The 16,805-nt window shown below is 45.7% G+C and overlaps 1 protein-coding gene across 1 annotated transcript in view; it reads right to left on the bottom strand.

Annotated features, from left to right (window-relative positions):
• Positions 1-14,206, bottom strand: part of Rsph14 (radial spoke head 14 homolog) — a 78,716-nt gene extending 64,510 nt beyond the window's left edge. Inside the window, exons 1-4 of the mRNA XM_020182447.2 lie at positions 14,059-14,206; positions 12,709-12,955; positions 11,996-12,098; positions 7,900-8,018 (exon numbers count right to left, since the gene is read on the bottom strand). Of these exons, the coding sequence (XP_020038036.2) occupies positions 7,900-8,018; positions 11,996-12,098; positions 12,709-12,955; positions 14,059-14,094 (505 nt within the window). The 5' untranslated portion in view covers positions 14,095-14,206. The remainder of the gene's footprint in view (positions 1-7,899; positions 8,019-11,995; positions 12,099-12,708; positions 12,956-14,058) is intronic.
• Positions 14,207-16,805: the final 2,599 nt, after the last annotated feature.

The following is a 16,805-nucleotide window of genomic DNA, read 5'->3' on the forward strand; positions in this document are numbered from 1 at the left end:
TGTGTGTGGCCAATGTGTGGCTGGATGTGATGCCATCTAGGGAGTAGCTGGGGACACCCCTTCCACACTGAGGTTCCTCCTACCCTTTTCCACATCTATTTAGGTAAAATTGTTTTTAAATGAATGTTGAGAATAACCTCAAGAGAGGAGAGAAGCTGCAAGAGAGAGGAGACCTGCCACAACTCTGTGGCCTGAGGGGACAAAGGTTTAGAGGTAATGATGGCACCAACCTCCCCAACCCCCCACCCCCGCTCCTTCTTGAGCACCTCATCCCACAGATACCTATACTGAGGTATGAGCCATCTCCCCAAGGCAGAAGTTCACCTGAGTTAGGAAGAAGCCACCTCCCCATAGTAGCATAAGGGGCTGGAAAGAAGAGGTCCCCAAGGGTCCACTGTCCAAAGACTGGCTTTTGTGGTTAGAGGCATCCTGAGGTGGTAGAAAAATGCTGATTAGAAGTCAAGGAGGTATGTCTACCTCCACTGAGTGGGACATGGAGCCAGGCTCCTTACAAATTATTTTATTTAACACTCCCCACCTCTGCAGCTTGCTAATTATGACCCATTTTACAAATGAGGAAAGGTGACCAAGGTCAAGAAGCAATTAAGCAGGGATTTATTTCTCCAGGCTGAGGAGATGTGCTGCTCCCTAGAGAAGCAGAGGGGCCAGGATGCCTTCTGGAGGCCTGGGGCCCTGACCCTGTATGGGGCCCGAGCACAGAAGAGCACAGAGCCACCCTGCAGCCTCCTCCTCAAAGCAGAACCTCAAGCAGAGCACTGAGAGGGGGACAGCATATATGCATATTTGCACACACATGTACACACAGATACATACACTCAGACACACAAGACCTGGTTCTCTGGCCACCCTACCCTGACTTGAGTCAATGTGGGGATTCCCTTTATGCCTTCCCATGCCACTAAACAGCAAGAACCTAAAGAGGCTTTTCTTTAAGAAGAAATAACATGTGATTTAAAATCATTGAGAATTATTTTGTGCTTCTAATGCCAACTGTGAAAAAGAGCAGTGATTTCACTGTGAGCATCTTTTACCTAAAAATATACAGCTAAGGGGGAAAATAGAATTGTGCCTCCCTTCCTCATGTGTCCAAGGATCCGAGGAGGCTCCTTCCTGACTCCCAGAGCTCCCCATGGTTCCCCACAGGCTGCAAAGATCTCAGACTCCCTGACCCTTGGGTGGGTCAACCCTGAAAGGGGTAACTCCCCACCATCAAACAATGTGACAAATGACTTGGCCATGCCTGGGGCCCAAAGGGCTGCACTCTATCTGTCCTTACGCCCCAGAGTTTCTCAGCACACGTGACAGACCTGGATAATGCAGCTGTAAAGGACAAATTAGCATGGAGGTGTGGGCCCAGCTGACACAGGGGCAAGCACTGTACCAAAGCGACACTCAAGGGTGGATGACACCCTGGGTGACTCATGTCACCTAGATGAGCTTGGCCAAGAGCTTCAATGGTTGGGTAGGTCCTAGGCCAGAGGCCAGCTGGTACAACCTGAGGACGACTTGGTCCCTGTGGAATTTTGTCGCCTGCCTCAAACCTTTGGAAATACTATGAAAAGCTCAGGGAAAACCCTGAGAAATGCTGCCTTCCCTGACAGAGATCATGGAGATGGTTCTGGGACCTTGATCAGGCTTAACAAGGACAGGGGGAGACTCTGCCCCCACTGGAAAGGGCAGGTAGATGGGGAAGGGAAAGGAGAAGAGGCATCCAGCAGGCCCTGCAAGCCAGGAGCCAAGCAATCAGACTCTCTCTGATGGTGGACATCCACCAAAGACCATCAAGCCAAGTACAGGCCTGGGACCCTGATGAACCCAGCCCTGAGGAAAGGTGAGGAAAGAAAGGCCCCGCCTGTCTGACTCAGCTCCTTCTCCCCCTCCCCTGTGGTTTCAGGGCCAAAAAGAGCAGGAGCTGCTCTAGGCTACCTCAAAGGCAGCTGGGCATCAGAGGGACAGGGTTTGCCTGCGTGGGACTTAAGGGGAAGCTCACCCACTTTGCTTCTCCAGCAGCCCTTCTGGAGCCTGCACCTTAAGGGTGCAGCCTGCTTCCACAGCTTAAGCTCCCCCTGAACACAGAGTCCCCAGATTTCTGGCTAGCCTTGATGATATTACTCTAGAGATGTCCCTCACATCTCAAAATGATTGGGATCAAAACTGCATCCAGACATCTACACTGCTCTCTGCCTCTCCCAAGCCCAGCCCAGCTCCTTCTGGAACCAGAGTACCAATTTCCACAAACAGACTACTTTCTGATACTCTCCTCTGCCTCCACCCCTAGGCCCGGACCCCATCGCAGGCTGCACACATCAGGCCAGGGACACACCAGGTCACACCACACTGCCACTAAAGCTAGGCCAACATCTCAGAGCCTGGCATGGAAGGAGGGGTAGCAAGAGTAAAGGTCAGCCAGACACACAGGGCCCAGTCAACACCTATGGGTCTGGTAGTGGAACACTTCCCTAAGATTGTTCAACTCTGCCCCAAACTCCAGAGGAAGAAGAATCCTCAATTTTGGCATCAGAGCTCCCTCCCTCAACATCTGGAGAGAGGGTGGGAAGAGTGGGAGGCGGGAGCAGGAGTAAATCAGGGTGGGCACTGAGGGTTCAGATAAAAAGGAGCTGTGTTGGCAACCTCTGCGTGGCATTTGCCTCTACTACAGTGGTTTCTCCTCTCCTGACAGGGCACCACCTTGGAGCATGAGCTGGCCTGAAGGGATGGACAAAGGCCCTCCCAGGATGGTCCTTTGTCTTAGAGCACCCCCTGCTGGTTACTCTGGGAGCTCACAAACCAAGTCAGACCCACACACACCTCCCCACCCACTTCCTTCCTGCAAAGATTCAGAGGGAAGATTTTCCAATCACCCACAGAAACCCCATGTTGCAGGGGAGGAAACTGAGGCACAGTGAGTGGAACAGAGCGATGGTCCGATACATACCTGTTGAAAGAATGTGCAAGTGGGTGAGTGAACTATAGCAAGAAAACAACAAATGATCCTTTAAAAATATGATATAAAACCTGCCTAGCAATATTTGTTGAGTTCTAGTCACATGTCAGGTGCTCTGCCAGGCATCTTTTGGTGTAGCTTTAGACAGGAAACCCATAGTAATGACCACCAGTGTATGCTGAAAGCCAGCTGGTCCCTGCGTACAGACTGTCCTAGCTAAACCACACAGGTGATGCAACTCAGGCTCCCAAGGGCAAACCACTGCCCAAGGTTATATGCTGATAAGAGGACCCTTGAAATAGAAGCCCATCCCCCACCCAGAACCCCACCCAGAAGTCCAGTGAGGATACCACCTAGGGCACAGCCATGCTATCCAACATAGAAGTCACGATGCTCACAGTCCTCCCAGAATAAACTTCCTGAGGTGCCTGCCACACTGTATCCCTCCTCTAACCGTCTGTCCATTTATGCCCCTAGCCCCAGCCATTACTGCCCATCTTTCACCAGACTGTCCCAGGTCTCCCTTCTGGAGACCTCACAGACAATGAGCAACACTCAGAAAATCCTATCACAAAGGGCTGAGGCTCAGTGTCCAGCATTCCAGTGATGCTTCTGCTGGTTGGGCTGTTGACACCATAGATTGCTGCTCTTCATGTTTAGGTTTTACAGAAAACTCCAGAGGGTTTGTTCACCAGAACCTGAGCTTTTAGAATCCAGGCAGTGTCCAATTAGCAAGTACTAGAAACAGACAGACAAAACTCTGTTCCAGGTACCTTCACAAGTTAAATGTGAAAAGTAAAATTCACATTTGGCAGGATATCTTAAAGAGCTCAGGGTAAAGGATTCTCTTATGCAGTACCCCCCAAAAAAATTAAATAAAAGCACAAAGGACTGATTAAATTGACCATATTATTCAAATGAAAAACCATGGGGCCAATGAATAAACAAATAAACAAGAAGCCACATAAAAGAGCCCGGGAAATGATATTTGCAATGCAGGTAATGAACAAAGGCTTGGAATCTGGGATAAATGAATCATTCCCTCAAATCAATAAGAAATGGAAAAACAACTCATTGACAGATGGGCTCTGGTTTCCTAGGCCCTAGGCCTGAGAGGAGGCAGAGGGGGCCCCAGGCAAAAGGAAGATGCTCCTTCCACAGGTCACAGGAGTTGGCAATGCACAACATACACTCTGTGAGACGTACAGCATACTCTCTGGGCTTGTGGCAAGCTTGTGGTCTCAGGCTCTCACTCACTGGGGAGGGTGGGATGGAAGCAATCACAATATCCCACAAAGTACCACACAGGCAGAGCATACATTCTTTGAGGCCTAGCGACACCCTCCCCTGCAGATCCCCAAGACAGACTCTCCCTCCTGTATACCAGAAATCTGAGCAGAAATGCCCACGGATCATCGCTTCTGCAGCCCAGGTGTGGAAAGGACCAACATGGAAACATGATTCCTTCAAGTGCCTGAAGATCACACAGAAGTGGAAACAAATAAAATAGAATCCATGATACAACAGCAATACATCTCAAAGTTATATCATTCTCTCTTGCTTATACACAGCAAGATCCATTTATACAGTTTTAAAACACTCACGGTAAAATACATTATGTAGTCATACAGTCTATATATATAATTTACATCTGTGGTAAAACATAAAGACATGCATTGGAGATACAGTCACCAAATTATTAGTGGCTTTGGGAGGACAGGAAGAAGAGTTCTGGGTAGGAAGAGGTTCACAGAGTATCTATGATTTTTTTCAAACAAAAATCTCAAGCAAATATGAAATATGGTAGAATGTTACAATTTGGCAAAGCTGAGTTATGGTACTCAATGTTTGTTATTATCATCTCTATGTTTCTCTGAATGCTTCTAAATAGGTCACAATAATTGTAAAAGCCCTGGGTGACAGCAGCAAGTCTCTCTCCACAACCCAAGAGCAAGGGGACCAAAACTTGACTCTCTCTTTGGTTCCTGCATGGTGAACACAGAGCATTTGTTTAGTTGGGCCCTTGTACTAGAGACATGCCATACCCTGGTGGCTCTTGAGGCCTGGCACCCATGAGAATCAGCCAAAGTGTGCAGGGACCTACCCACAGAAACTGACACCAGTGGTCTGACAGGGCCAGGAACACAGTGGTCTTTATAAAAAGAACACGAGGATTTCTTTTGTCCAGCCTAGCATCTCCCCAACACCTAAGCCCACCCAACAGGGGAGCCAGGCAGCAGTCTTGGGCCTTCATGAGTTCTGCTGTTGTTGGGTGCCTCTCAGTACCTGATCCGGTGGTCATTTCTCCCTGGGCCTTAATTCAGGGAGTGTTCACAACTGCCCTGGAATGTTCACACCTCCTCCTACATTCAGGGTGCTGCGCTATACACTTGGCCAGCATTTTCTCTTTGTCCTCACTTTGGACATGATGCAATAATCTTTCCGGAGTCTCACCAGGAAATCAAGAGAAGGGCAGAAGGAGCACAGGTTTGTCTGACTCCTGGGCTATGACACCTATTTGTCTACATTTACCTAAGATAACACTTCAAGGCCTCTTATCTTACTTCTTAGGATGAGCACTTCATTTAAAAGTGCTCATAGCAGTCACGCAGCCAGGTGATGTCAACCTGACACAAAAGTCAGCCATCTAGCTGTGGTTGGCACATGAACATTACCCTACACTCCTCGTTTGATTATAATTAGCAGGAGAAGTCAGCTAAGAGGACTTCAGGCCAGAGATGGAGTGGCCCTCAGTAGGTGTATGTGCACAATGCCTTTGGGACAGGCCTTCTTTATTCCTAAAACACAACAACAACAAAAACTCTTCTATTGTACTTCATAAAAGACATTTAAAGGGCCTCTTGTAGCTGGGTGTGGCAGCACACACCTTGAAAGTTAAAGTAAGAGGATGGCTTGAGCCCAGGAGTCCCTAAGTAACATAGCAACAACCTGCCTCAAAAAATAAAAAAATAAAGGACTTCCCCTTTAATCATTGGGAAAATACAAATTAAAGTCAAAATGAGGTCCTATTACACTCCTACCAAATAGCTACAATAAAAAGACAGAAAAGATTGAGTGTTGCTGAGGATGTAGAACACCTATAACTCATACACAGCTGGTAGGAGTGAAAATTGGTGCAACTTTTTTAGAAAAACAGTTGGCAGTACCTTCTAAAGCTGAAAATGAACTTACACTATACCAGCATTCTACTTCTAGGTATATTTCAAAATAAATGTATATACATGTCTACCAAAAGAATGTTGATAGCTGCTCTGTTCTTGGTAGCCATAAGTAGACACAATTCAAATATCCCTCAGAAGCAGACTGGATAAACTGTGGTATAGTCACATAATGCAAATATCAAACTCCTGCACAAATCAGCAAAAGTCAGTAATACGTAATGCTTGTGACTCTCAGAAACAAAATATTACGTGAAAGAAGGTAAAAGCAAAATATTACAGACTATATGTTTCCATTTCTGTGAAGTTTAAAAAGAGACATAAACTGGGTGGGGAGGGTGTGTGTATGGTGACTGCTAACATGTGTGAGGCCCTGTATTCCATCCCCCACACCACAAAAAGAAAAAAAGAGCAAACAAACGAAAACAATCAGCATGAATTAAGCTATGGATTTACCAACTAAAGATACCATCTCCCTTTGGGTGAAAGATGAGTATATGCTACATGTTTCTTAACCTGGTGGTTGTTACATGGAACACTCATTCATTACAATTTAATCAAACGTTCATTTACTTGTGTTTTTCAGGGGAGAGAGTGCCGAGGATTGAACCCAGGGCTTTGTACATCTAAGCATACCCTCTTCCTTTAAGGTACACCTCCAGTCCATATATGTGCTTTTTAAAATATATACGTTACACTTAAATGAACAGGTAACTTTTTGTGGTTGCTGCTGTTACTGTTGGGCCTCCCTGTGCTGTCCAGGCTGATCTTGAATTCCTGGGCTCAAGTGATCCTCCGTTCTCACGCTTCCAAGTAGCTGAGACTACAGGTATGTGCTACCACACCACCTAAAGGGTAACTTTTTTCTTTTATTTATTTATTAGCATATTATAGTTATGCCAGCGGTACATTGTGACATTTACAAAAGCACTTACAATATAGCTGAGTTAGATTCACCTCTCCATCTTTCTCCTTTATCCTTCCTCTCTCCCTTTTTAGAAGTTTCAACAGGTGTCATTGTTCCATTTTCATACATGAATACATAGTACTTCCAGTATATTCGCCCTCCCTCACCCTTTCCTTATGCCCTCTCACTGGTACCAGCCACTAGACAGAATTTGTTTTATCTTCCTTTCCTTCTTTTTTTTTAAAGACATTTTTGTTTGTTTATAATGGTTATACAGGGAGTTTCACTGTGACATCCTTACACACACACACACACACTCACACATATGTACTATACCTAAATTGGTTCATTCCCTCCATTATTCTCCTTTCTACCTTAGTCTTCTTCATGTGATGATTTCAACAGGTTTGGATGTTCCATATTCATACTTGTATAGATAGTGCATCAATCATATTCACCTTCTCCACATTTTTATTTACCCATTGGTGCCCTCCCATTCATGTCACCTGTTTTACATTCTTGTCCTTCATTTAGGTATCTTTGTTGTTCAGTGGGATTTTTGCCTTGGTATTTCACCTACAACTATACTGTGCTTAAATCAATCTACCCTTGCTCCCCTGCATTTCCTCACTCTTTTCCCTCTATCCTGTGTTATTCAGCCATTTTCAGAATGTTTCATTGTGTCTTGTTCCTACACAGATATGATATATTTCATTATTGTTCACTAACTTTCTTTCAAAAGGTAACTTTTTAAAAAAAAAAAGTGCTATGGACTATGATGTGCAATTTGGCATGCACACAACATGGAGTGAAGACCTATCATATCCTCACGTGGGGCGTGGGCCTACCTGCAGGCAGCTGGGCCAGGTGCTTGTAGGTCTGATGCAGGTTCTCCCGGCAGACTGTATGAGGATCATTCAGCAGCAAGGACAGAGCAGCGATGACATCCTTCTCTAAAAAGCCGATTCTAGGGAAGGGAAGACGAGGTTAGGCATAACTAAAACTATTCCTGGAGAAGACCAAATAAGAGTAGGTCAGTGGTCCCTGCTGGAATCTAAATCCTTGCTAGCTGGGGCAAGACAAGACCAGAGGGGGACATCATGTCCCAGAATCCCCAGAGGCTGTAAGAGTAGAGTAATGTGGTTTGTGTGGTGACAAAAAAATCACACAGCTCTGCCTTTCCTAGCTTTGACTCAGATTTGGGCACTTCCTTCGTCTGGATTCTTATTTTTTACCCTTCTGATCCTCAGTCTCAGTGGTCGGTAAAATGGGGATAAAGCAATGGAAGCCAGTCACCCACCTTGCCTGAACTGTGGGGCTGAGCTCACAGTCTCTCTGCAGCTCGGAAGGAGAGCACTCAGTAGACTCAATTTCTCATGGGCCCTCCTGCTTCTGTCGTCTAGTGAGTTGTGAGCTTTCCAATAGTAAGTTGCCTGCCTCCAGACCTATGGATGCCTCTTATTATAATTATATACAAGTTAATTAACTATTTGGTAAGCCAATTAGATAAGAGATTTTTTAATTTTCTTATGAGAAAAAAAGTCAAATGCTATGCAAAGACTCAGGAGTGAGTTTCTTCAAAGAAAAAAAGAAAGCAAAATGATTGTAAAAGATTCTAGGCTTTTTACATGCAAATTACTGATCTTTCAGTTCTTGCTCTGCTTTAAAAAAAGGCTACAAGTCAGATTTGTGGTTTAACTTTAAAAAACATTATCTGGTGGACCTATATCCTTGAAAAGGTCTGGGTATCACACAGGGATGGGCAAATACCTTATCATTTGTGTTTTAGGATAAAATGAACAATTTAAAGAAAATATAGTATTTCTTTGATCCCTTGACTTTAACCATTCCTTTTAAGTAACCAACTGAGGACTGGGCCCAGTTGCATCTGGAAATAGGGCTTCCAAGGTCACATCTTTTAAGGCAGGGTTCAGGGATAAATAAGAAGTCATGTGTGACACCCTCCGCTAAGTACCCAGCATATAGGATGTATCCAACCAATTGTGCTACTGTGATGTTAGCCAGGACTTAACCTTAAGGCATGTTTTGAATTGTTTTGGAGAAAGAAAATCACAGTGGGACACACAAGTTACAGGGGCCTTCTGTGACCACTAGGCTTTCCTGGGTTTGTGTCCCAAGATCCACTCCACATTGGCCATGCTTTGAAAGCTGGTTGGAAAGCTGGGTATGGTATCATATGCCCATCTTCCAGCCATGCAGTTGGCATTATCAGAAGAATCTCAGTTCAGGCTGGCCTAGCAAAAAACATAAGATTCTACCTGAAAAATAACTAAAAGCAAAAAGGACTATGGGCCTGCTAGGTGCTTTACCATCTACCTAGAAAGTATGAGGCCCTGAGTTCAAACCCCAGTACTGCAAAGAGAGAAAAAGAGAGAGAGAGAAAGAGAAAGGCAGGGACAGAGGGAGGGAGTTGGTTAGTATGATTCAGTAGGGCCAACTACTCAGGAGGAGCACTTGAGCCCAAGAGTTCAGGGCCAGCCCGGGCAATATAGCAAGACCCTGGCTCTTAAAACAAAATACAGGTGGTAAAGCACATGCTTAGCATGCAGGAGGCCTTGGATTCACATCCCAGAACTAAAAAAATTGAAATAAACTGTGTTTGTCTATAGAATATGTAGCACCCCCTTACCAGCTGGCAAGCAAGCGGGCATTCCAGATCACCTAGGAAGCTCTCCCATGTGTGAGAATGTCCTGTGAATTAACTTCTTCAAGTTCCGAGATGCTAAGCCTGGGCTGCAATCCTCATCCCCAATTCCTCCCTGTGCCCCACCCCCATCACTACTTGTGCAGCAAGAAGAGGACAGAACAATTTCAACACAGGTGGTTCAGGACAGTTACTTACAGCTTGGTGGGCTGTTGGCATTAGACATAAGATCACTATTGAACTAGGGCAAATTAAGAAATCGGCCACAATTGTTTCGGGCACTTCACCTTCTTTGTTCAATGTGGTATGCTGGAGAGAGGCAGAATTTTGGAATCTAAGACCCTGGGTACATGGCAATGCCTCTCTCCAACGACCCTGCTCCCCACCCCAGCCTCGCAATGGGAATGTAGGCCACTGAACATGTATGTAGGCTTTGCTGTATCAGGTCCTGGGCCAGGGATGGGTCTTCGCCTTGTCTGCAAGCCTTGCTAATGAGAGCACAGACTGAACTCCCCATTCCAGGCTCTCTTAGTGCTGAAAACCAAATCTACAATCCCCCTCCCTAGGTGTTAGCTTTTTATAATTGCCTAGGCTTTAATCATCTCTCCTCTCAGTGTCCACTACTCTTCATTTGGGAATATTACCTATAGTCTATACCAAGTCCAAAAAAGAGGAAAACCAAAAGAAAAGAATAAAGAAGAGAAATACTTGACCCTGTTGTATCACTAAGGTTGTTTTGTTTATTTGTTTGGCTTTAATTGTTTTGTTTGATTTCAGACAATGTCTTGCTATGTTATCTACACTGGTCTCCAACTACTGGGCTCAAGTGATCCTCAAACTCTTGAGTGGCTGGTATCACAGGTGTGCACCACCATGTCTGCCCCACACACACACACACACACACACACACACAAAAGTTTTTTTAAAAGCACTTTCCTGAAATCATGTCAGATAGACAAAGTGAAACTTGGATAAAGAGGCTCAACCAGGGCCAGATGTAGTGACATATGCTAGCTATTCGGGAGGTGGAGGTAGGAGGCTTGTGAGTTCAAGGCTAGCCCAGGCAAAGTTAGTAACATCTTATCTGAAGAACAGGATACAAACAAGAGATGGAGTTGTGGCTCCAGTAACTGTAGAGCCTTGTCTTACAGGGAGAGGCCCAGGGTTCAATCCCCAGAACTGAAAGAAAAAAAGAGGGGTTGGCCATGTCACAGAGCAGAAAAGGGTGTCCCACCACCACCAATAGGCCAGAGTCCATGTCCCCACTTCACTGCTCTGTCCACATCCATGCTCTGTCCTACTGGACGCAAACTATGTGAATTATTGTGCTGACGATGGCACTGCCCGCCCCTGCCACACTCTCCTCATTCATAGCACCTGGTCAGGCCAGTGCTGCATGCAGGATCAGGCTGAAGCAGATACCAAGGAGGACACCAAAGGGTCTGAGAGCTTGGGGAATGTCAGGGCCTAGTGACTTTGGGTTTGGTGAGATATCCTGGCACATTTGACATGATGTGACGACTCTCTGTTGGTTTACACTCAACAAAAAATTCTGAAGGCAGTTAGCCCCTTGCCCTTCAAGTTCCCCTTCCTTCTTTCTCAGCCTGAGCATACTGGGCAGTGGTCTTCTTTATTCAGGAAGTGGGGGTGGGGCTTTGGGGGGTGTGATTGATTGGGGGGTCCTGCTTTTAATACAAAGTAAAGCTAGCAATCCCTGGTCAAGCGCATAAACTCAGCTAGTGTGAGAAAGTTCCCCACCACTGACCAAAATGCTGGGTGAAATATGTTTTAAATGTAAAATATAAAGCTTTATGCAGACAAGGGACATCTCTTGTCCCCTGCCAGAAACCAAGAAGAATCTCCACATTCCAGGCAAGACATGAGGCCACCAGTCCAGACCAGATGTGTGCTTTGAAGCTGGTGTTTTGACACCTGCACAGACACAAGAGCCAAAGCCACATGTCCGGTGGGAATCTAGGACATGGAACTTGGCTCCCAGTAAAAAGGAAAACTATTGCAGATGTGGGATCTGAATTTTCTCTCCACTTTCAAAGTAGAAAACCCAGAGCTAGGAGCTAATATAAAAATTAGTCTGGAAGAAAGGGTCCTAGTAGGCTCCCATAGAGGCAACCAAAACCATTCTACAGAGAGGTGTGTTCTGGCCAAATAGAAGCCCCACCATTGCTACAGACCAAAACTCGGGGTTGTTCAAGGACAACCATCCAGGGAAGTAGTATAGCTTCCAAGGGTGACATTGGTTTCCACAGACAGCTGCCCACCTGCCCACACTATGTGTTGCCGTTATGTAGAGCGCCTCAGTGGCCTTTATCCGTACCAGGTCATCAACATCCTTCAGCAAAGTCTTCAGGCTCTCTAGGCAGCCTGTGGAGGGCAGAAAAATCTTTGAACTTTTGCTAGTTCCAGAAATCAGCTAACCCAAAAGTCAACACGTGAGCAATGTTGGGGTAACAAGAAGGTACCAGAGGTTCAGAGGAATATTAGGGAATCGTGTCAGTTACACAACATTTAAGACTCACTGAAGGGGCTGACATGCAGGGACTGTCGCATCTAACCTTCCTCCTGATTCTCCTTGCATGCTTCCTACTAGTGCCTTCTCTTAAAGTCTACCAGGGGGTTAAGAAAATGGTCTTTGCCATTTCTTTGACGTGAGCACAAATAGGAAGTATTATCCTGCCTGAAAGTAGTCACTTGACTTCAAATGAGTTATACCCAATAATGTCAGATTTAGCAGATAGAGATCCTACTTAATTTATTGATTTGGTAACCCTAGATTCACACTCCTTCTCTGAACCTCGGTTTCTTATGTGTAAGTTCCCTCCCTTCCTGGTGGCCACTTTGAGACACTGTACTTGGGGTACTGGTGGCCTGAAACTAGGTTTGTTAAATAGCAACCCTTATTATTGATGCTCCACCCAATGTCTGAGTCACGTCAGGACCCTAGTCATGATCACCTGGGTTATGACACTCTCACCTATGTTGATGGCCTCATAGACATACTCTGGATCATGCATGAGGTCACATAGGGCTATGAGGGCTTTCTGCCTCGTCAGCAGGTCATCTGAATTCAGCTCCTTGTTCAGCTTGGGCAGGGCCCGACAGCCATAGGCAATGGAAGCCTGGGTGGGGTTGATATTGGGAGGCAGGTACATGGAGATCTTAGCATGGGCCATCTTTCCACGCCTACAAAGGGCTTTCAAAATGAAGCTCTGCAGAGACCACTGATAAAAGGAAACCAAAAAGCTGCTGTTATTACTGGTGTGATTTGGAAGCTACTTCTCATCTGATCCTCATAACTGTGAGGACAGGCAGATGGATATTTTTACTGCCATTTTACAGATGAGAAAACTGAGACTGAGATCAAAAAGAGATTTGTTCAAGGTCGTGGGGAAGGTGAGTAACAGCCCAAATTGCAAACCCCAGGATTCTCCGATGCAATAGTGCACAGTAGAAAAAACTACTGTGATACTTTATAGGATGGGACCTCTGTCACAGGCACAGAAAGGAGAAAATAGACCAAACAAGCAAAGATGGCTCTTTCAATTAATTCTTATCTGGTGCCAGTAATAATCAGTATCTAATTCATACTCCCATAAGGAGAGGACTTGTATCACGAGCATTTTACAAATGAGGAAACAAATGAGGTCACAGCCTTGCTAAGGCTAAAAGCCATTAGCAAACCCAGATCTAACTCATTCACCTGTCAGGTACACATCTGCACATCTGCAAAAGGGAATTAAGGTTAAAGGATGATTCATTTATTCTGCAAATGCACTTTGAGAAACTATAGGCAATCTGGTTTAATGGTTAAGAACTGGTTGCAGACCCGGGCTGTGGGTGGCCCTTAACAAGTCACCTCTCCATCTGTGTCTTTTTGCAACTGCAAAAAAGGAGCTAATAGTACTTCCTTCCCGCCCTTCCAGCATTGTCATATTAACTGATACCCGTGAGGCTAGCTCACAGGAGCGCAAGATACATTGGCTGTGGTTATTATTATGATTGCTGTTGCTTTAGTCACATGCACAGGATCCAGTGCTGCAGGAAATGTTTCCAGTAAATGGTGACCCAGACTCTGACACCCAGTACCAGATGACAAGAGAGGAGCCAGGCTGGGAAGGACGCGGCCATATCTGACATGGGCTCACTTCCCAGGGAACCTTAGGCACAGGGACAGGGGCCTGACCTCTAAATGGGACGCATTGTGGGAGTCCCGCCAAGGATGAAAAGGAGTGACTTGAGGACATAGGCCCGTATGAATGAGACTGGGTAGGTAGGTCAAGGGGCCCCCCTTTACTCGGGCCCCTGACCCGCGCCGCGGTCTCACCTGCCTCTGCGCTCTGTCTCCAGGCTTCAGTAGCATGCGACCGTTGCCAAGCGACCGGTTGCCTAGCGACTTGGGCAGCGTCTACAGCGACCAGAGCGCAGGCGTGCAAGCAGCCTCGGGCTGAGGCGGGCTATGAAGTGGGAACAATACTACTTTGCAGATGCTCAGCTTTGTCCCTGGTACGAGAAGGGAAAGGAAGCGACTTATTTACACCTCTCTCTGTACTGGGCGTTTGGCATGCCTTTGATCACAGCGTCAAGCAATGAAGTGATAACATTACGCAGTTTATGAATAAGAACCTAAGACAAATTCAGCATCTTCCTCCGAATCACAAAGATCTGACCCTAGAGACTGCCTAGCCCTGGGCCACGTTCTTGCTTTACAAGCTAGCCGTCTAATAATGACAAAAATCAGCTCTTACAGCAGAGGTAACACACTGCTGGCTGGAGAGGTTTTTCTCAAACTTAAGACAGACTAATGCCAGACGCCAGTGGTTCACGCCTGTAATCTTAGCTATTTGAGAGACAGAGAGCGGGAGGATTAGAGTTCAAAGTCAGCAAATAGTTCACCCTATCTAGAAAATACTCAACACAAACAAGGACTGGATGAGTGGCTTAAGTGGTAGAGTGCCTGCCTAGCAAGCATAAGACCCTAAATTCAGTCCCCAGTACAGCCAAAAACAAACAAAAACTAAGCCAGACCTAGCCATCACCTACTTAAAACCCTCCCAACCCTGACCCCCATCCCAAGCCTGAAGTCCTGGTCTGAGATAGGGTGTAAGGATGGCACCTGTGCTTCCAACTTCTTGGGAGGCTGAGGCAGGAGAACTGCTTGAACTCATAAATTTCTAAGTAGTTTGAGCAACATAGCAAGACCTTACTAAAACACCCCTTAACACCCCTTCTCTGTGTATACACACACACACACACACACACACACACACACCCCACAACCAGCCTTCTGCTCAAATCCTTAGTTATGGCTGCTTCTAGCCAGTTAGACTGTTTTTGTTTGTTTGTTTGTTTGTTTGGTTTTGGTACTGGGAGTTGAACTCAGGGCTTCCTGCTTGCAAGGCAAGTGCTCTACCTCTTTAAGCCACAACTCCAGTCCTCTTTTTTTTTTGGTCATTTGTTTTGTTGTTTGAGACAGGGTCTTACTAATTTTGCCTGGGCTGGCTTCAAAGTCAATATCCTCCTGTCTCTACCTCCAAAGTAGCTGAGATCACATCTGGCTTGTTTTTGAGATAGGGTCTTATGCTAACATTGCCTGGGATACTCTCTAACTGAGATCCTCTTGCCTCTGTAGGTTTTTTCTTTCTTTCTTTCTATATTTGGCAGTACTGGGATTTAAACTCAGGGCCTCTCACTTGCTAAGCAGGTGCTCTACCACCTGAGCCCACTCTTCCAGCCTGTTTTTGTGTTGAGCATTTTTGAGATAGGGTCTCATAAACTATTTGCCCTGGCTAGCTTTGAACTATGATCCTCCTGATCTCTGCCTCCTAAGTAGCTAAGATTACAGGCGTGAGCTAGAGGTACCCAGTTTGTAGACTCATTCTTAATCCCCCAGATGGCCAACTCTCTCCACAGCCTGAGGTGACTGTAACACTAAGAACCTCTCTGTCCTTCAGGAGGCAACTTGGTGGACATTTCCACCGAAAAGCCTTCCTTCTCCCCAAATCCAAATTAATAAGTGGTCTCATAGATTAATTAACCCATTGGCGCACTCTCTTCCCCTAATTCTCTACTTAGCTTTTTTCTACCCCCTTAATGCTGGGAATTGAATCCAGGGACTTAGACATGTTAGGTACATACTCTACCACTGAGCTATACCACAGCCCTCTATTTACTTCTAATCCCCTCAACAGACTTCAAGTACCCTAAGGGTAAAGACTGTTCCTTTGTCTCCCCAGTGCCAGGCATATACCATGACGCTTTTGGTAAGTATAGAACAAATGAATGGTTAATGGACTTGAATGAAGCTTTACAATCTAAAAGCAAAGCACCTTTGATACTGAAAATTCAGTCCCTGAATACTCTGCTGAATTCACAAATAATGAGAGCAGAGTTTTGGAGAAAAGGAAGTTAGGTTCATTAATTTGCCAGCACCCGAGTGCAGCAAGCTAGCACTTCGAAAGCTACAGTCCTCCCAAAATGGGGGTAGTCTAGTAGAAAGCGGAGGAGTTTAAGTTCTGGATGTACTGTGCTGAGAGGCACGACTTGGAGCTAGATGCTGGCCTTGGGTCTGCTGATTTCCTAATGTCCTGGAACTGTCTGTCTTGCTGTCCTGAATGTTCCTTCACTCCCATGGTCAGTGAAGATAAGGAGAGGACTATGATGACCTTTCCTGGAGCTGAAAGATGTTCTTACGTTTCCTTGCTTGAGTTGTGGTGAAGGGGGTGGAGAAGAAAAGACAAAAAAGAAAGTATATTTAAAACTATTGCAAGCAGGCTGACTGAGTTAGGTTTTGGACTAAAACTACAGTTGTGAGCGTATTTCCATGTTTGTTACCCTCACACTTTCACCACCATCTCATGTGTGACTGACTTAAAACTCACTAATTCTGGAGGTCACACAGCTGCAACAAATTAGTAGCTTCCCATTAGACAACACCTCTGACTGTGGGTTATGTTAACAGTTGCCTAGGTTACTTTTCAGGAACCTAAAGGCCACCTTTGCTGAAAACACTTGACTGTTCATTTGGGCCTGCAGGTGTCTGATGGTTAACTGAAACAGGATGAAAAGACTTGG

The sequence above is a fragment of the Castor canadensis genome, chromosome 18, assembly GCF_047511655.1.
Source record: "Castor canadensis chromosome 18, mCasCan1.hap1v2, whole genome shotgun sequence".
NCBI lineage: Eukaryota > Metazoa > Chordata > Mammalia > Rodentia > Castoridae > Castor > Castor canadensis.